Source organism: Bolinopsis microptera, chromosome 3 (genome assembly GCF_026151205.1).
Source record: "Bolinopsis microptera isolate Bmic1 chromosome 3, MBARI_Bmic_1.0, whole genome shotgun sequence".
NCBI classification, from domain to species: domain Eukaryota; kingdom Metazoa; phylum Ctenophora; class Tentaculata; order Lobata; family Bolinopsidae; genus Bolinopsis; species Bolinopsis microptera.
This window is the reverse complement of record NC_087074.1, coordinates 14,164,647-14,186,244: the sequence shown is the minus strand read 5'-3', so window position 1 is coordinate 14,186,244 and position 21,598 is coordinate 14,164,647. Positions and strand designations below refer to the sequence as shown.

Here is a 21,598-nt window from a genome sequence, read left to right as displayed (position 1 = left end):
TTCGAGGAGGCATGTCCTATAACTTACATCTCGAGTGCGGTCCGCAAACCTCCCTGGCTAACTCGAGAAGTCGAGGAAGCTCAGAGGGGAATAAGAAGCAAACTCATTACAGCCCGCAGAAAGAAAACTGACGCTTCGTGGCTTGCTCTCCGAGAAAGCAACAAGCAATACAACAAGATCCTGTCAAACTCCCAGCGCAATGCGTGGCGGAACTTTTGCAGAGACACAGAATCGGTCAAAGAATCTGGAAGGATGAGCAAGATTCTGAAAACCTGTACTGACACCAACAACAAACTAGAAGCCATTTATAAACCCAACGGAGAACTCACCAAAAACGCAGAGGAGACACTGGAGGTCATGACTCAAACCCACTTCAGGGAGAGTGTTACTGATCCGCCAGTCCCGCCCCTCGGCCCAATACCCATCTCCACAGACTTACTAGACAAAATCTACAGCCCTGAAAGAATCGAGAAGGCCCTCATGTCTTTCGATCCTTTAAAGGCTGCAGGACCGGACACCCTGAAACCGATCATCTTCCAGAAAGCCTGGAACCATATCAAAGATATAACACAAAACATCATGACAAATAATCACAAAACACAACACATCCCTACTTTGTGGAGGGATTCCATCGGAATCTTCCTCCCCAAACCCGGCAAAACCGACTACAACAAGGCTAAGTCTTTTCGCACAATCACTCTCTCACCTGTGATGCTAAAATTACAGGAGAAAGTGATTCTGTGGCACATGCAACACGACCTCAACATAGCAAATGACATAAACAAACGTCAATTCGGCTTTAGGAAGGGCTGCTCAACAGAAGCGGCTCTTCATAAAGTTACCCACACCATTGAGCGCAGAATAGCTAAGAAGGGATATGTCCTAGGAGTTTTTCTTGACATAGAGGGCGCCTTCGACAACGTCTCGTTCAAAGCTATTTCTGATGCAGTCAGGGCCACGAAAGTGGACCTAGCTACAGCGCAATGGATCATCAACATGGTCACTAATCGCTTTATCAATCTAAGTCATAAGGATAAGTCGAGAGTCCAGGGGCGGCAGGGGCAGGGGTAAGAACAAGAGCAAGAACGGTGCTCCTGTCAGCTCGGACAACCCCCAACTACAACACCAACAACAACAACAACCACAACAACAACAACAACAACAGACACAACAACAAGACCGGCAGCCAGAGTTTGAGGACGGGGAGGATGAGGAGGAATTGCTTCCCACCCCCGAAGAGATATACAGGAAGGGTGATCCTGTGATCACCCTTCTTGCTGTCAAGGAAGGGGAGGGTAGTGATGCGAGCGATCTCATCGCCCGCCAACTTTTCCTCGTCCCACAGCCTCTGGTAATTACGTCGTTAGTACCGATACCTGGTGGATCGCGATTAGAGCTGGCGGACCTGGCGTCTGCGGAGGTGGTAACAGCGTGCCTTGAAAAGGCAGGCTGGACAGTCACCTCCCAGGACGTTTGGAGCCGGTACGCCTTTTACGTGCCAAATCAGTTATCGGGGAAGGGACCTAGTGATGTTGGTCTTGACCCTCATACTATAGTACGGGGACTAATGCTGAGGAACGTAGCGCATGGTCTACCATGCAGCTCTCTGAGGCACGTGTCCAATACCTGGGAGACTGTGGAAGTTCAGCAACAGGAAGGCGGGGGTTTGTCGGTTGGGTCCAGGCAGCGGCAGCGGATCTGGGTGGAGGTCTCACCTGAGGGAGAGACCTTCCTCAAGGAACATAGTTTCCTACTAGAAACGCTGGTCGCTGCTGTACGCCTCAGGCCGGCCCCCAGACACAGTGCCCGAACCAAAAGGTCCTAGTACTGGTCCGGTGAGGGAAACTGCTGATGCTGAACTCCACGTCTCCAACACCAACACTAATGCAAACCCCACCACCCCCACCACCAATACTATTCCAACCGATACCACCCCCACAAACAACAATAACATACAACGACATAAGACACGCAGAGGTGGAAGGGGCAAGAAGACCACCTCAAAAACTACAGCCAAAACAGGTAAAACTCATTTTGAACATTACTCTGTTACCCAAATCAACCTCAAACGCAAGTACAACGCCTGGAAAACCCTGCTAGTGAACACTCACGGCAGGAAAAATCCTATTATACTTGCTACGGAACCATACACAAACAACAAGAACCATATCCCAACTATAAGCAAGGACCTAACTGAGTATTATTATAAGGCCGGGGACATTAGGCCACGTGCCGCCGTAGTAATACACAAAAACCTAGCCGTCAAAAGCTGGGAACTGCTGCAATTTACAACCCCGGACCAGGTAGCCATTAAGATCCAACTAAGCTCAACAGAAGTAATTCTGGCAGCTTCGTACATGGATATTAATGGCCCTGCTCCATCCCACGAGACAACACCTTTAGCCAAGTATGCTATTGATAACAACATACCGCTTATCATAGGGTCTGACACCAACTCCCAACACACTCTCTGGGGTAATAGGATGTGCAATAGTAGGGGGGAGGATCTCCTAGATTTCCTCTCGTCACTAGGGCTCGCCTGTTCCAACAGAGGGTCAACACCCACATTTCTCAACTCACGCGGTCATAATTCCATTATTGATCTCACCATAACTAACCAAAAGGGGGCGGAGCTGATCAGCAACTGGCACGTTAGCGATCTTTACTCTAACTCAGACCACAGATATATTATGTTTGATATAACATCCGGCCCCAAAAAAGAACCACGTCAAATACGACTAGTCAAGCACACTGACTGGGCGAAATTTGACGAGATTCTACAGAACAACAACGACCTCCACAGTAACGGCATTATCACACCCCAAGAAATCGACCTAAAGGTCAACACCTTAAACTCTGCTCTCAGGACAGCCTTCGAGGAGGCATGTCCTATAACTTACATCTCGAGTGCGGTCCGCAAACCTCCCTGGCTAACTCGAGAAGTCGAGGAAGCTCAGAGGGGAATAAGACGCAAACTCATTACAGCCCGCAGAAAGAAAACTGACGCTTCGTGGCTTGCTCTCCGAGAAAGCAACAAGCAATACAACAAGATCCTGTCAAACTCCCAGCGCAATGCGTGGCGGAACTTTTGCAGAGACACAGAATCGGTCAAAGAATCTGGAAGGATGAGCAAGATTCTGAAAACCTGTACTGACACCAACAACAAACTAGAAGCCATTTATAAACCCAACGGAGAACTCACCAAAAACGCAGAGGAGACACTGGAGGTCATGACTCAAACCCACTTCAGGGAGAGTGTTACTGATCCGCCAGTCCCGCCCCTCGGCCCAATACCCATCTCCTCAGACTTACTAGACAAAATCTACAGCCCTGAAAGAATCGAGAAGGCCCTCATGTCTTTCGATCCTTTAAAGGCTGCAGGACCGGACACCCTGAAACCGATCATCTTCCAGAAAGCCTGGAACCATATCAAAGATATAACACAAAACATCATGACAAATAATCACAAAACACAACACATCCCTACTTTGTGGAGGGATTCCATCGGAATCTTCCTCCCCAAACCCGGCAAAACCGACTACAACAAGGCTAAGTCTTTTCGCACAATCACTCTCTCACCTGTGATGCTAAAATTACAGGAGAAAGTGATTCTGTGGCACATGCAACACGACCTCAACATAGCAAATGACATAAACAAACGTCAATTCGGCTTTAGGAAGGGCTGCTCAACAGAAGCGGCTCTTCATAAAGTTACCCACACCATTGAGCGCAGAATAGCTAAGAAGGGATATGTCCTAGGAGTTTTTCTTGACATAGAGGGCGCCTTCGACAACGTCTCGTTCAAAGCTATTTCTGATGCAGTCAGGGCCACGAAAGTGGACCTAGCTACAGCGCAATGGATCATCAACATGGTCACTAATCGCTTTATCAATCTAAGTCATAAGGATAAGTCGAGAAGGGTACAGATCAGGAGAGGCTGCCCACAGGGAGGCATCCTTTCTCCTTTTCTATGGAACCTGGTAGTCGACGATCTCCTCTCCTTTACTGCGAAGGACATACCGGGTTACCTGCAAGCCTTCGCAGATGACCTGGCTTCACTAGCAGAAGGAAATGACCTGGACATCATCTGGAACCGCACATGCAAAACCATCAATACGATAGAAAAATGGTGCCAAACCAAGGATCTATCTATCAGCGCACTCAAGACTCAGATAGTAATGTTTACCTGGAATACTAAGTGGACTTTGAGACCAATAAAAGTTGGCAACAACATTATAGGTCTCTCGAAGTCGGCTAAATTCCTAGGTGTGACATTAGACAGCAAACTCAATTACAATGAACATATCATCAACATCACCAAAAAAGCCACGGCATCCCTCATGCAATGTCGAAGAGCTGTCGGCCCCACATGGGGTATGAGCCCTAAAACTTGTATATGGATGTTCACAGCGGTCATTCGACCCATTCTGTCCTACTGCTGTAGTATATGGATCAGGGCAATTGACACGGACTACAATGCGAGGAAGCTCAAACGTGTGCAGGCATTGGCACTGAGAATGATGTCTGGTGCCATGCCAAGTACACCCTTCCTCGCATTGAATCACCTTACTGACACCCCAGACACCATACTATTCCTGAGGGGCGAAGCAGCGAAGGGAGCAGCAAGGCTTCAAGCCTACGGCAGCCTCACTCTTGAAACTATCGCCCACAGGAAGGGAACTATCAAAAACCACACCACAATCAACAAACAATTCATGGAGGATCTCAACATACCACCTAGAGCCACAAGAGACCTCACAGCACCAACCATGATGCTGGGACGGCACTTCACCGTCACCACTCCTGGAACTAACAACACTGAATACAGAACCGCACTCCAACACACCATCGACAACATTACCAGTGAAACGATCACCTGCTACACAGACGGGTCTCTATCAGACTCCGGAAGTGGGGCTGGGTACATCATCACGACTGACAACAACAACACCATCCTGGAAGAGAGATCATTCAAGCTCCCTGATTATTGCACTGTCTACCAGACGGAGCTTACTGCAATCATTGAAGCCTGCAAGTATCTCTCATCCTACACCAATTCACACATCATTATATGGTCTGATAGTCTCTCCTCCATACAAGCTATTTCCTCGCTTTCAACGAGGAGCAGAACTACTAGAGACTGTTATGACACCCTTAACGCACTCGGATCGAACAACACTCTAGAGATCCGATGGATCGCAGCCCATATTGGGTTGTGGGGAAATGAAAAAGCGGATGAGCTGGCCAAGCTTGGCACGACCAGCGAACACGTTTTGAAATGCCCAATCCCTCAATCTTACATCAAACGACAAATCAACAACAAAGTCCACAGACTGAATCAGGATATCTGGTTAACGGATGGTCCTAGACACACCAAACTAACACTTGGCCAAAAGCACACCAAAATAATCAATAATATAAACACGTCACTCATCAACAATAGACAAGACTATAGAACCGCAGTCCACCTAATCACGGGCCACTGTGGCTTAAACAAACACCTTCACACCATCCGCAAATCTAGCACCAGTGCTTGTCCTATGTGCGGTGACGGAGAGGAAACTGTCTCACACTTTCTTGGACAGTGCCCAGCTATTGCCCAACTAAGAGGTCAATACTTTCGGGACTACTACCTCTCGGTCAACGACATATTCGACAACCACCACATTACCACAATCGTCAACTTCACAAACCGCACCAAACGCTTAATAGTACCAGAAGAACTGGATCAGACTGGCGTAACTTAGCGCATTAACACATCACATTTGCAGCCTTGCCTAACTGATCTATAAACTCATCTGGTACCAAAGCGCGGTATTCCCATTCAGATCATTACCACCACCGTCCTCCACAATTCACACTGTTGTCTCCAATAAACCCCCCCTCATCCCAGAGGTAGGCAAAGCATCTTAATGCTATCCTCTAGTGGGCTTTCTATGCCCAGCCTCTCTTAAAAAAAAAAAAAAAAAAAAAAAAATATTATATAATACGTCTGAGGTTCATAAATTATGTTAGCGACAAGAGAAACGCCATTTTCGGACGTGAGGAGAGTGAGGACTCCTCAAACTGCATTAAATTAATTCCTTCTGTTACGTCCTGAATAAATGTAGTTACCTACTGTAACATATTCTATAGTTATAAAAGAATATTTATAATTAGAATTTCCATCTTCCTACTTTTAAAAGGTAGCACATTGTACAAAACGTGAACCCACCTGGACGTTAAATAATATTTCCTTGCGTTTGACAATTGACAACACCCCCTCAGGATCCTACACAGACTCACCAGGGATAGTAACAGTAAGGAACCACGTGGCAGAGTACATCTCAGAAAGGGACGGTTACCCAGCCAGTCCTGATGATATCTTTGTTGGAACTGGAGCTAGCAGCTGTATCAAGGTCAGTGCTGTAGGAAGATTAGTTGTGAGGAAATATTGTGAGGGTGCAGTCCAATCTTTAAATCCTGTCATTAAGCCTATACCTTTAAATCCTGTTATTAAGCCTATACCTTTATATCCTGTTATTAAGCCTACTCTCGGTAAAAATTAAAACTAAAAACCAAGATACAGTAAAACTAGCAACCTCTAAATACCATATGATTTATGACAAAACCCGTCCTCAGAACATAATGAAGCTGTGTTTGACGATGGATAACGAGTCCAGACCCGGTTTCATGATCCCTGTACCTCAGTACCCTCTCTACTCCGCTTGTACTGCTGAGTTTAACGCTGAACTGGTCAGTTGTTTACTGATGATATTATGTGCTAACACTAGATTAGGAAATTCATTTTCTTGTTGGTTAAACTTTTCATTCAGTAAATCTAGAATATTCTTCTGACATTTGCTCGAAATGTGTCATTGTATTCGTCAGAAATCCTCTCCCTGCTGTAGCTTGTTTCTAGGCACTTCACTTGCTTCTCGCTACTCATTTCTAGTAAAGTATGTATCAGCTTACCAGCCTATGTTTATAATGAAGTATGAGTATTGTACGTAGTAGCACATTCCTACTTACTATAACAATCCTGTAGATTCTATTCTGTATTTCAAATATAAATGGGGGCAAAACTTTCCTTGAGTAGTTTTACGTATCTTCCAAGTTTCTTCAATTTACCTGAGGTTAGACCAGTTTAGTTTCTACTTGTTCGTCTTTCTGTGTTTTTTATCACTCAACAGCACTGGTCCTGTGGTCCACTGGCCACTGCTTTATAAAACTATGATACCACGAAACAACGCCACTCTTTACGGAATGCAAAATGGAACAGAAAAATGGCTGTGGATAGTCTATCTGATGATAGTTATTCTGTCTTCATTATTTGGAGATATCATAATTTTGATATCTTCATTCAGATATGACGCTTTCAAACTCAACAAATTCATTGTAGCCTTGATTCAACAAATAGCAGTTTGCGATTTAGCTCTAACCCTTGCGTGGGCTTTCCCTACCGTAATTTCTATTGTTGCCGAAGACTGGATCTTGAGTGATGTTGTAGCTAAAGGCCAAATATTCATAACATTGGTATCCTACCCTATTAGCAATCTACTTGTCTGTTTTCTGACGTTCAGCAAATATTTGTTAGTCAAATATCCTTTAAAGACGAGAAGTTGGACAGCTAAGCGAGCTCATTTATTTTGTGGAGCATTTTGGTTAATGAATATTTCTGTTTCATTGGGAACTTTGCTCGCATACTCAGATGACCTTGAATTCGACTACTCGACCTACGATATAAAGTACAATGTGAGTAATCCCGGTGATGGAATAGCTTCATACTCCTTGGTGGCTGGATCTTTCTACATCGTAACAATGGCAGTTGTGATCCTAACCTCGGTCCTAACCCTCAGACTTTTGTTCAAAGCAAGGGCTATTTCGCGAAGGGGGAATGGTTCTGTAAGGTGGCAAGGCATTTTAACTGTAGTGCTGACAGCTGCTGTTTATTGTCTCTCATCTTTACTCTTCAACTTGTCCAAGGTCGCTGGAATGTTCAAGAAGGAACAATCTCCAGGACTCGTCAGACTCGCCTCTTATCTGACTCTACTGAACGTGATGTCGAACTTTTATATTTATAGTCTGACAGTTCCAAGTTTCCGAAGATTTCTCCGCTCCAAGATACTGTCACTTTCATCAAAACTCTTCTCTTCTCTGGGAGGAGGTGGTAATGACGCAGCTGAAGAAAGAGATAATCAACCTCGTCCTATTCAGGTGGAGAAAGCTTTATAAGTTAATAGAAGATAGCGGAAGTAGGTTAAATTGTAGGTTAAATTGTTTAAATATACTGAGGCGTACACAATGTAGTTTTAATTTCATGGTTTGTCTTTTCCGCCGATAACAGCTGTCAGATACCGGGACCATCAAATTTCTTAATCGTTACTTATTTTCCTTTGCGTGATGATTTTAGAATTAGAAGAACATTATTTTTGCTCTATTTGCCGACAAATTTTACTAACAAGCTGTATTAATTTTTTGCATTCTATTCTTTTTCATTCTATTATCTTCTATCACATTCTGTGACGTGGTTTTTACTATTGTGATTGATATTTTTATTTATGTAAATTCGAAAATAATGAATTTCATTACTGCATATTAATTATTTTAAAAAATCGAAGTAGCGTTTCTGAGTATCTCTCCTTAGTTAATGCTCTAAATAAGCTGAAATTAAACTTAACTGCTCTTTACTTGGAGTAATTCTACACTAACAATCCCTACATATTATTCAAATCTATATATAGATAAGTAAATAATATAATAATCGAATATGTAAATCCTGACAGTTACAGGGAATCTACACTCAATTCTAAACTAAAGGGTCTTATTTGCTTTCCTTTTTAAGAAATTATTCTACATCCGGTCTAGGGTTGAACATTAATATAATGCTATAACAATTTGTTCAGTTGTAAGGGAAGCTATCTCCAATTAAATTACGATCAAGCTGTCTATTTTGTGTCCTTTAAAAGAGAAACGGGCTAAATAAGTTATCATAATTTCCTTCTTCGTAATATTGACCTCTTTACAGATAAGTTATTACATGGACGAGCATAACAACTGGACACTGAACCCAGAGGAACTAGAACGAGCGTACGATGAGGCAAAGTCGAGATGTGTCCCTAAAGCTATCTGTGTCATTAATCCGGGTAAGTGTTAACTGTTATGGTTACATCATCAGATCTAGAATATTCTGAGTTAATATAGACTAACAGCAGCCACCAAATATTTCATGATATGTGAATGATATACAGTAATTATGCTGCATATTCAAGTCCCTTGATTACAATGGTGTGTAATGTGTATTGTGTAATGATGTGACTTAAATACGTAAGCTACAACAACATTTCATTCAACCATGTATTGTATTCCTCTGGTTGTGAACAATAACAGTGTAAAAGTATGCACAGAAAACCCAAAACATCCGCCTTTTTCTGCCTTTGTGGTAAATGTGGTTACATTATTATCGGGTATTCTTTGAAGTCCCTTATCACAAATACAAAATATGTCAGCGATAAGACTTCCAGGACTGCAGAATCAGTGTATGGTAAATTGGTATCTGTTTTCTGCAAGAAAACCCTTCCGTTATGCTGTCTTCTATAACTTGATGTGCTGATAAGTGATACATTAAACTTGTTTGCTAATCGAGGATATGAAACTCTACCCACATGTGGCCATGATAAAGCCGGTACGCGCGCACGCCGAACCGTAAATGTTTATCTTGTGAGTTGATGAATCCAGATTTTTGGAACATTTTTGGAACATTTTTGGAACATGTCCCAAAATTGTCCCAAAAGTGTCCCATGCATTTATTTGCCCTAATAAGCTCTAAATAGTGCCAAAAATAATTGTAAATGATGGATATATAGGTAAAAACTAGGCCTAAGAGCCATCAAAACTCAAATAACATTACCCAGGTTCATGGAATGAACGAAAATGAACAAAAATGAATATTGTCCTAAAAATGCTCAGAACGGTTTAAAATTGGTCGGAAAGTGTTTATATTGGTCCTATGACCACTCAAACCAAGTTTGGGAATCACTGCATGTCTAGAACCGATGTTACCTATGTTCCAAAATGTTCCAATTTTGGGACAATAATCCTCCTGAGAATCCAGATTTTTGGAACATGGGCACATCGAAGTATTGGCTGTATTTAAGTGCTGGGAAGCCTCAATTCGGTTTTCTAAGATGGATATAGGTAAAGACTAGGCCTAAGAGCCATCAAGACTCAAATAACATTACCCAGGTTCATGGAATGAACGAAAATGAACAAAAATGAATATTGTCCTAAAAATGCTCAGAACGGTTTAAAATTGGTCGAAAAGTGTTTATATTGGTCCTATGACCACTCAAACCAAGTTTGGGAATCACTGCATGTCTAGAACCGATGTGACCTATGTTCCAAAATGTTCCAATTTTGGGACAATAATCCTCCTGAGAATCCAGATTTTTGGAACATGGGCACATCGAAGTATTGGCTGTATTTAAGTGCTGGGAAGCCTCAATTCGGTTTTCTAGGATGGATATAGGTAAAAACTAGGCCTAAGAGCCATCAAAACTCAAATAACATTACACAGGTTCATGTAATGAACGAAAATGAACAAAAATGAATATTGTCCTAAAAATGCTCAGAACGGTTTAAAATTGGTCGGAAAGTGTTTATATTGGTCCTATGACCACTCAAACCAAGTTTGGGAATCACTGCATGTCTAGAACCGATGTTACCTATGTTCCAAAATGTTCCAATTTTGGGACAATAATCCTCCTGAGAATCCAGATTTTTGGAACATGGGCACATCGAAGTATTGGCTGTATTTAAGTGCTGGGAAGCGTCAATTTGGTTTTCTAAGATGGATATAGGTAAAAACTAGGCCTAAGAGCCATCAAAACTCAAATAACATTACCCAGGTTCATGGAATGAACGAAAATGAACAAAAATGAATATTGTCCTTAAAATGCTCAGAACGGTTTAAAATTGGTCGGAAAGTGTTTATATTGGTCCTAGGACCACCCAAAGCAAGTTTGGGAATCACTGCATGTCTAGAACCGATGTTACCAATGTTCCAAAATGTTCCAATTTTGGGACAATAATCCTCCTGAGAATCCAGATTTTTGGAACATGGGCACATCGAAGTATTGGCTGTATTTAAGTGCTGGGAAGCCTCAATTCGGTTTTCTAAGATGGATATAGGTAAAAACTAAGCCTAAGAGCCATCAAAACTCAAATAACATTACCCAGGTTCATGGAATGAACGAAAATGAACAAAAAATGAATATTGTCCTAAAAATGCTCAGAACGGTTTTATTACCCAAGCACTCAGAATGGTTAAAAAATGGTGGCAAAGAGTCAATATTGTCGTCCAACAGGGTCTTAAAGTTGCATTCAGAATTATGTACAATTAAACAGAAATTATTTTATTGGGCAAATATTTTTGTTTTAATAATCCTCCAATATTTTGATATAAATGCTTCCCAGCACTTAAATACAGCCAATACTTCGATGTGCCCATGTTCCAAAAATCTGGATTCTCAGGAGGATTATTGTCCCAAAATTGGAACATTTTGGAACATTGGTAACATCGGTTCTAGACATGCAGTGATTCCCAAACTTGCTTTGGGTGGTCCTATGACCAATATAAACACTTTCCGACCAATTTTAAACCGTTCTGAGCATTTTAAGGACAATATTCATTTTTGTTCATTTTCGTTCATTCCATGAACCTGGGTAATGTTATTTGAGTTTTGATGGCTCTTAGGCCTAGTTTTTACCTATATCCATCTTAGAAAACCGAATTGAGGCTTCCCAGCACTTAAATACAGGCAATACTTCGATGTGCCCATGTTCCAAAAATCTGGATTCTCAGGAGGATTATTGTCCCAAAATTGGAACATTTTGGAACATAGGTCACATCGGTTCTAGACATGCAGTGATTCCCAAACTTGGTTTGAGTGGTCGCAGGACCAATATAAACACTTTCCGACCAATTTTAAACCGTTCTGAGCATTTTTAGGACAATATTCATTTTTGTTCATTTTCGTTCATTCCATGAACCTGGGTAATGTTATTTGAGTTTTGATGGCTCTTAGGCCTAGTCTTTACCTATATCCATCTTAGAAAACCGAATTGAGGCTTCCCAGCACTTAAATACAGCCAATACTTCGATGTGCCCATGTTCCAAAAATCTGGATTCTCAGGAGGATTATTGTCCCAAAATTGGAACATTTTGGAACATAGGTAACATCGGTTCTAGACATGCAGTGATTCCCAAACTTGGTTTGAGTGGTCCTAGGTCCAATGTTAACACTTTCCGACCCATTTTAAACCATTCGGAGCACTTTGAGAAGAATGTTCATTTTCGTTCATTTCTGGTCATTCCATGGGTAATTTTATGCGACTTTTGATGGCTCCTAGGCATAGCTTACGGCTATATCCATCTTAGAAAACCGAACTGAGCCTCCCGAGCACTCAAATACGGCCAATACTGCGATGTACCCATGTTCCAAATTTATGGATTCATCTACTGTATCTTGTAGCACAGTGGAAAATGTTGGCCATTTCGCAGATTTTATTTTTGCAGCGATAATCGCACTCCCTCGCGATTATCGCGCGATAATCGACTCCTTGTGCGATTATCGCCTCATTTTGCGATTATCGCGCGGTTATCGCCTCATTTTGCGATTATCGCCCCCCCTTGTGCGATAATCGCCTCATTATGCGATTATCGTGCGATTGTCGCCTCAATTTGCGATTATCGCAGTATATAACGAGAACCTAGCTGCCACATCTACAGATCTACTGGAGCCATTTCAGATTTTCAGTGGTAACATAAGTTTATAATTAAAGTTAAAAGATTAACAGCAGTCGAATATTTAGAGTTGACAAATTGACAAAATGCTGCGTTGACAAAATGGCTACGTCAAATGATCAAATAGTTACTCTATATGATTCAATTGTAAGCCCACATAATTTAATTTTGGTCAACGTTGATTAGCGGGTTTTCATCTTTAAGTTAATATATGATTCATCTCATGTTCGTTGACTAATTTACCTATTTCTAGTATATAGCTAGAATCCAGAATTCTTCCAAAATATCGAGAGCTCAGATTAGACTGAGAGGGGACTTTTTGTTGTGACTTCCCTAGTCACCGCTTATTGTGCGGCCGGGCGCGTCATGCCCGAACCTCGACAGCCATCATCCCGAACCGTTTATATTATCTGACAGCCGCTTTCAAATGTGTTTAACTTAACGATTAGATTTATATTTTTAGAATACTTTTCCGTTAGGCTTATAGCATGTGATCACCTCTAGGGCTCAGGTTACCATTTTGACAGTTAATTCAATGCTCATAGTATGTCCTGGCCTTATCGTTTAACTTAGATCTGATTGCTTGTGACGAGATGATGTATTTCGTTTGTCTCTATCCATCCCGGTTACGAGGCCTATCGAGCTGGAACTGTTACTTAAGGGTGCCCCAGTGAGGCACACTTTATATATATAATAATGATAACATATACACTAATTTGATCCATCGGATATTAATATTCACGTCTAAGTATTACTGCTATGAGTATGACATAGTGTATTCCTGCTCGCATCAGAGTTATTTCCGATGTCATCCCAATTCAGTTATCTAAGGTCTAATTTTTACCGGAGAAATTGTCAGCTCAATCGTTATCTTCGATTCAAGTGATTCCTTGCGCTCAAAATTGTCCCGCACTCGTCAAATTACATCCTCTGAGAATTATGGCGAAGTGGACAAAATTGAATCACCCTCGCGCGGCGACAAAAACTTGCGTGATGCGCGGTTTCAGTCGCAGTCACTACTATAACGAAAAAATTTTAATGGCAAAACATAAGCGGCGTTTTACATAATATGTGGCGAATATCATTATTGATCAAGTAGAAAATATGAACAGAGGGTGAAGCATCACCAAATTAACAATCTTTCAATTTTAGGCATATAGCAGATTGTCCCAAACACTAAATCCATCATGATTGACCCATTTCAGTCACACAGCTTGGATTTCACTTTCAACAGGTATTTCCGTGTTGCTAGCTCGCACTTTTTCACAACTCGGTCTTCGTCATTACGAACATGGTCTGAAAATTTATGTTGCTTACATTTCTGTATTAAAGTGGTGGTCGTCCACATATTATGTACTCCCCCTCACCTTCGATGGTTAAGTAATATATGAACGACCCCTTACACACTACTATTCAACGTGTGGAAATCAAAATTTGATCTCAAACTCAATTAATTCTAAAAGCCCAAGTTATTTCTTACTTGTCATGTGTTCGTGATTCTTAAAAAGGGAGTGAGTACTCTCACCACCTTGCTCATTGAAAGATCCAGAAAACATCCCCCAGAGCTGTATCTGCTCCAAAAAGTGGTCTTCAAGGAGATGTATCTGGTGGAGGTGGTGTTGAAATGATGTTGCAATTTTAAGAGTTCGGTTGGGCCGGAGTTTCTTATAAATATGTCATGAAAATAACTTTCTTCCAGGCTATTTAGGGGTTGGAGACAACAGGTAAAGCTATAAGAGATAACAACAATACCTTCACCGATGTGGACTGACCAAACTTTCGGTACTCTGCAAGAAGAGGTCCCTGGCCTTGACAAGAGTTTCGATCTCACGGGGACTCTTCACTTTCCCACTTTTGCCACCGAGAACTAAGAGATCTCTATACGAGGACTTAATGCGATCCAGTGCAAGGAGCCGTTGCTGAAAGTGCAGCTTGTCCTGTGGTCTTATCTTCCTGTCAACACAGAATCGGTCAGTCACAGAAGCTCGTTATCAATACAGAATTTTAGCCTTCAATCACAAGTAAAAAGTGGTAGTTATTTCACTATAAACGACAACCATTAGTAACATGAGTTAAATCGCACTGATCTCACAGAACTTACTCGTTTTTATAGAAGTGGTCTGTCCAAAATTGAGTGTGATTGGCTTTAACCAAATATCCTGCTCTCACGCCGGTCAGGGACACACCATGGTATGCCTCAGGAGTGACATTGATGCCCCTCAAATATTGCTCATACTTCGAGGAAAGGGGCCCACTGTTGCACTTCGAGGCCACACGGTTACCTAAAATGTACAGTGCCACACTTATTTTCTTCAACTCATTATATATCAGTTTGCAAAGCCTCCAATTTTTCAATAATGAAGTGATACATTCATCGATGAATCTACATTACCTTGTTCGATGCGCAGAATCATGGCTCCAAAGTCTGTCGTACTGCTGTAGCTGTTGGGAAGAAACCCGTCTGCCACATTGCAAGCGAGTACAAAGTCTATCTCCTCGCACAGTTTACCGTACTCTGTCCACAGAAAAGTCCCGACTTTGATGTTCTAAAGGAAGTATCAAGAGTCATGACAATCAGTCAATAATTCTAGTACCTAGTTCTATTTGCCACATATCAGGAACAGCATGAGCGGTGTTCGAATAAAAAACTGTGAGCTTCGATCACTTACTATGTGCAAAGAACGGAACAGCGACCCAGTTTATGAGATAATCAGAATCCTCCCCGAAACAGTCTGTGATGGGTCGTGAAGCAACATTCATAAACTGGGCTTGGGATCTCGGGTTACACTGAGTCATTCTGATGTGGAAAAACTCGATACTAACAGTTTACAGAAATGGTATACATCTATCGAAATACATACATGGTATACAATATACATCGAGATAAATGTTTGTACTTTGTGAAATGAAGGAGCTGCAATCAGCGAGTTAATGACTGGTATTATAAGTTTATAAGTACCTCATATTAGCATCAAAGTTCTGCATAATTCCCGCAAAAGTTCGGGGCTTGCAGAGAGCTCTCTGGCTTCTGGGTACTTGCATCAGGTCTTTATGTACCTCGCACAGTGGACAGGGGAACGTCCCATTGCTGCCCATACCCAGCATAGCCCACAGTGCCTTTGTGTCTGCACAGAGAATCATCTTCACATGTGCTCCACAGAAGACAAAGTTCTTGAGCTGTGGTAGGTCCCGGTTAACCACCTGTAATGTTATCTGTCTCATGCCTGTCCAGTTTTTAAAGTGTAAGCTGTTAATACAAATAAGCTCAAGTTGAAGTCTAGATTTCATGAAGAAATACCTTAAATATGACCTCCATGTTCCTGCGATGGTCCGGAGCTTCGGTGTACACCAGCATTGGGTGGGCATACGAGCTGTTACACGAAGGCTGGTTTAGCACATTGACTGCCACTTTAGTGGAGCTCGTGTCTGCGTCTACAAACAGCTTAACATGTATAGTTTTGTCAGTTCCCACATCTAACTGGCCTGGAATATATAGAATTCAGCTGGCTGTTAATGAACTATGTGATAAAAACCGCTAAAAGAACTGCCCACCTTGACCTATATAAATCAAATTAATTTTTTGTAAACAGCTCTATAATCTCTAGAAATTTGAAATACCGGTATTCTTCAAGGTTATAAGTGTTTTGGTTAGCAGTTCCTGTCCATCACAGTAGGCTACTGGGGTACGTCTTGCTAACAGCTCACCACTTTTAGTTTCATTTTTATCATGTGCTGCAGCTTTATGGGAAAGAGAAACCATTGCACTCATATAGTTCACCTTAAAACATGAATGATGTTAATTTTTGATGTACAATATATTCTATATTTCAAAATCTGGGTTGTGCTATGCTATATGCTAGTACGCCATGACACCAAAATGATATATAATTGGTTTTGAGTTCAACTGAGCACTCACGGTGTATAATTCTTCCATTGACTTGATTTCCTTCTCTGATTCCATTTTTATATCATATTTTTTTAGCAGTGGCCGCAGGTTGTTTCGTACATTGGCTGTCCCCGTGTTAGCTAAAAATTGAGTCAGCATTTAATTTATTGCGATGAAATCTATTGCACACTAAGAATTAACTTTTCCACCCGCTAAGTTGTAATGATAATGACAATTTGTATCGTTCTTAACAACTTACATTCAGCTTTGAACATAGCAACATGAAGAGCATCAATTCGTTTCTTACAGTCAACGCCAGCCAACGCCTGTACATACTCCGCTGCTCTTTAGAGAGTGATGTTAACTCCGCAGTTCGGATCCGTTTGGTCACTGATTCGATATCAGAGTCATTAGATTTTGAACAGCTTGACTCAGCCTGCAAATATTCATGTTGATTGAACTAAATTGCCTGTAGGGATTCGTTCAGTTTCAGTATGGCTATGATGGCAAACTGCGGAAGTGATATACAGTTTAACTTATTACCGATAACGTTATTCAGGATACCTGGCTCTCTACTATATCCTTGAAGACATGAGTGTGCTTCCTTTTAACACTGTCAGCAGGAGTTTTTATTTCCTTGTGCGGCTTAATGATAGTGGTGATGAGGAGGGGTTTTCCCTGTGAACCCTTCACCTCAAAGGTTGCTCCCTCTTCAAAGCACTTATCTAGTAACGACCTGCAGGATTACACGGATGATCACCTTCAGATGTTTAATATTCACAAGTTCAGCTCTTAAATATCCTTTTAAAGTGCTACACTCAACCCACTCTGATCCTACTCAAGTTACGACTGATGATGTTTTATAGTCAAAGATGCAGACAGCCTGTGTCTTATTAGTAAATTACCTCAGCACGTGGTGAAAAAGTTTGTCTCCCGGATCGGTATGTTTGATAAAATCAGCCAACAGTGTTTTCTTCATGTGACCGAATGAGAGCAGATGTTCCTTTACCGTACGGTCGGACAATTCATTCTCTTGTTGACAGAGAACACACGGGCAAAGCATTTTGTTACTATAATGTCCGTGAAGGTTAAGTTCTTGAGGCTAAACTTTACTTGAAAACATTTCAAATGTTGGGATGTGATAATTGATGAAATATCGAGAGAGGGGGAAGGGTGAAAAGAAAGCGAGCAAAAGAATTAAAGAATTATTAGTATAAATCAAGAGGCTTTCATATGAACATATTGGCACGGGTGTAGAGTTGAGCCTGTACGGAACCTAGTAGTTTCAGATCCTTGTTTAACTTGCCGTACAGCAAGGTCATTCACTACTTTAGCCCTGGCGAGGCACATAGCTCACTCTACAACTCCGTGTCAAATGTTTCATATATAATGATGTTTTGCGAGAACTTCTCTAGTTCCTAATAAGAAGTGAGGCAATGGCAAGTGATAAAAACTTATTTACCCTCGATATGGCAGAAACGTGCCACAGCTCGTTTTATTTCGGGAACCGCTTCGAGAGTAGGGAACCTGGCTCTCATGTGCCTGAAGAGTAAAATTTGGGGGGGGGGGGCCAACCATATTAAAGTATATTAAAGTATATCCCCGGGTCAAAATCGGAAAAAATCCTACATTTTAATATACTTTAATATACCTACAATTAGAAGATTTATATAATTTCACTTACAACTCGTGCAGATTGCAGGTCGAGTCAGCAAAAATGTAGGTAAGAGGAAACAAACAAGTTCGATGTATAATAACTTACAACCAACATCTCCTGCGGAAGCCATCGGAACCAAGTGGTCTTAACTGTCGTGTTACAGTTAACCCTGCGAACATTTCTGTCCTGCTTCCACTCATGTTCTCACTAATGTGATAATCGATATGAATGTGCTTAATTTCGTTCTTTATAACAACAAATGCAATCATTTAATTCGATCGAGCTGTCAAGCAGATTACGGTATTAGGTGAATAGTGTGGCCATTGGTAACGACAATAGACAAGTCACTTGGTGACATGATACCGATTACCGCACGACGTGCGGCGCACGTGTGTAAGTTGTAACATCTTATACACTCTTACAGAGATATATCTATATTCGATCCAAGCACTCTCACTTTTGAAAACTGAAGTCGAAGAAAATATTCTGATCCAGGTCACACTAAGAGGTACAAATCATAACAAGTAAAGTTGGCTGGTAACTAAGCGCTAAGTGAGCGCCCTAGTAGCGCTCGATTCATAATTTGATTTTCGTATAGTTCAAATCCAACAAAAGTGCGCGGCTCACCGCGCGTGTCAAACCGTAGTCACGTTCGAAACGCGCGCGCGCACGTACGTTACGTACGTACGTGTATAATTCGTAATAACGATCGTGATTAATTTAACAATCGTGACTTAAATTTAACCACTGCATACGTGGATCGAACGATTCTGTTGTTGCGGAAAGAAGATGAATCAGAGATTTGTAAAAATTTTAGACAACTTTTGATACATGATTTTAGCTATATTTGTATATGAATATCATTACTCGAGCGTCAAGCGTGCTATAAATCACTCTACAGTCGATCTTCGATATTTTTCTAAAAGAGCCCCCAACAGTCGATCACGTGATATGACCATTTAAGGAAGTAGGTCTAATTTCTCGTTAGGGTTAGGGTTTCAGCATATGCTTTTGTTAGAGATTGGGTTAGGGTTAGGGTTGGGATCAGATTAGGGGGCTAGGATTTCGAATAGTAATTCAGGACCACCAAGAAAACGTGTTTAAAAAGTCACGTGACAGTCGAGTGTAGAGTGATTAATCATCATCCATCATTACTGTTGCCAAGTTCTGCTGAATGGCAGCTGGATAACATGGTGACCATCTGTCAACAATTCTTATCAGAAACGAATTTAGAAATGTAATGTACTAAAAGTTCCAACCAATGCAATGCATGGAGATATGGATGGTTTTAGTACTCTCGTCGTAATCAGTGATCGTTCTTGAATCCCGGCCTAATTGCTCTCATAACATTTTCATTACTTTTATTTCAGAATCAAATATTTTATCTCCGAAATCTAACAATTTTCTAAAATACCTGACGGCTTAATAATTTCAGGCAACCCCACGGGCCAGAACATTCCTCCAGAGAACATAGTAGACATCATCAAGTTCGCCCACAAACATGACCTCCTGATAATGGCTGACGAAGTTTACCAGACCAACATCTGGGGTGACGACGATCAGTTTGTGTCCTTCAAGAAGGTCCTGCGGTCTCTGGGACCTGAGTACGATTCTCAACCGCTGGCATCTTTCCATTCGGTCTCCAAGGGTTTTATGGGAGAGTGTGGACTGAGGGGAGGCTATTGTGAGATGACCAACTTCGACCCGGAAGTGAAAGTGATGCTGCAGAAGCTTATCTCTGCTTCTCTGTGTTCCTCTACTTCCGGTCAAGTTGCTATCAGCTGTATGGTTAAGGCTCCCTCTGGTGACGCCGCTGAACTGTACAAATCTGAAACCGAAGGAGTTCTGGCGTCCCTCAAAGAGCGGTCCATCCTGGTTCACGAGAAACTGAACGAGATTCCTGGCATTGTCTGCAATAATCTCCAGGGCGCCATGTACGCATTCCCTCGCATCGAAATCCCCAAGAAAGCTATCGAGCTCGCGGAAAGCAAGGGCGTAACTCCAGACTTCTTCTACTGTTTGGAGCTTCTAGAAAACACGGGTATCTGCGTGGTTCCTGGCAGTGGATTCTGGCAGTACCCTGGTACCTTCCACTTCAGGATGACGATCCTTCCTCCAATGGAACAGCTGGTAGTTTTCCTGGAGAAACTGGCTAAGTTTCATGTTGAGTTCAGAGAGAAATACGGATAGATTTTGGGGGATATTGTTATCGGGATTTTTGTGATCCTTACACTTGATTATACATATGATGTATTGGGAAATAAGCTAGTAATGTATTTCAAGTATGCTCTTTTGTTTGAGACTTTTAGTATACAGTATTGAATTTTATAATGGTGGTTGGGTTTTCGGTTAACTTATTATTGCGCTACCGGGCTTGATAAAGTAGTTTAACAATTATCGAACGTTCAGTGTGGAGCTTATAATAATGGAATGTTGGGCAGTAACTTCAAGTGGTCATTGTAGTTTAGTTTTTATATTAGAATGGTTTTTTTTATGTTTAATAAAAACGAAATTCAATGTTGAAACCTGTGTCAAACATGTGACTGACCCAAGTCCCATGTTATTTTTAATAGATGCAGAGACAAAATTATAACATTGAACCATTCTGATACTTGTTTGGCACAGACCTTGAATAATGAATTGTGATGATCAGGTCTGTCCGCAATGAAAAATTCTAGTTTTGATACATTGATGTGATGAGTGTTTGTGGTTTGGTCGATTTTTGTTGTTCCGAATTATAGTTTAAGTTTGTACAATGTATATTTTCTATCTGATACGTTTAAAAAATCCAAGATAAACTTTTATTTGTTTTCAACATAGTTTTAGTCGCAAAAAGTTACAATTTTTCAGATCGCCATTGTAGGCATCATGTAGCCGGTGGGTCCGACATGATACGACATATCTCGACACGTCGGGGTTTGTCGGGTGTGTCGGGGTTTTTCGAGCCTGGAGGCTTTTTTTTCTTTTTTTTCTTTTTTTGAGTCTCCCAACAAAAAGCCGAGACGGAGTCATCAAGCTTTACGTGGAAAAACACTACACAAGAAGGCCTCATGTAGCCGGTGGGCCCAAGGCAAAACCCCTCGACAAACCCCGACAAACGGGGTTTGTCGAGCCTGGAGGCTACATGATGCCTCATTGTCTTCGGCCACATCAAATATCTTTAAACTAATAAAGTAGCATCTACCACCCAGCTTCCAATTAAACACATGGTCCTACCAGGAACTAGCTTCACTTAACTCCATGTTGTACCATGTTCGGGAGGTACTTTGGT

At 41.5% G+C, this 21,598-nt stretch overlaps 1 protein-coding gene and 1 long non-coding RNA gene across 3 annotated transcripts in view; one reads left to right on the top strand and one right to left on the bottom strand.

Annotated features, from left to right (window-relative positions):
- The window catches only part of LOC134813643 (alanine aminotransferase 2-like), a 55,756-nt gene extending 34,631 nt beyond the window's left edge, over nt 1-21,125 (top strand). For both annotated transcript variants that reach the window (XM_063821527.1, XM_063821525.1), the window contains exons 5-8: nt 6,268-6,398; nt 6,622-6,735; nt 9,008-9,125; nt 19,763-21,125. In XM_063821527.1, coding sequence (XP_063677597.1) covers nt 6,268-6,398; nt 6,622-6,735; nt 9,008-9,125; nt 19,763-20,517 — 1,118 coding nt within the window. In that variant the 3' untranslated portion in view covers nt 20,518-21,125. The remainder of the gene's footprint in view (nt 1-6,267; nt 6,399-6,621; nt 6,736-9,007; nt 9,126-19,762) is intronic.
- LOC134813645 (uncharacterized) lies at nt 13,208-14,570 on the bottom strand. Its single transcript, XR_010160043.1, has 3 exons — nt 14,537-14,570; nt 14,265-14,388; nt 13,208-14,080 (listed from the first exon to the last, which is right to left on the bottom strand). It is a non-coding gene; the product is annotated as an uncharacterized LOC134813645 (long non-coding RNA).
- Nucleotides 21,126-21,598: the final 473 nt, after the last annotated feature.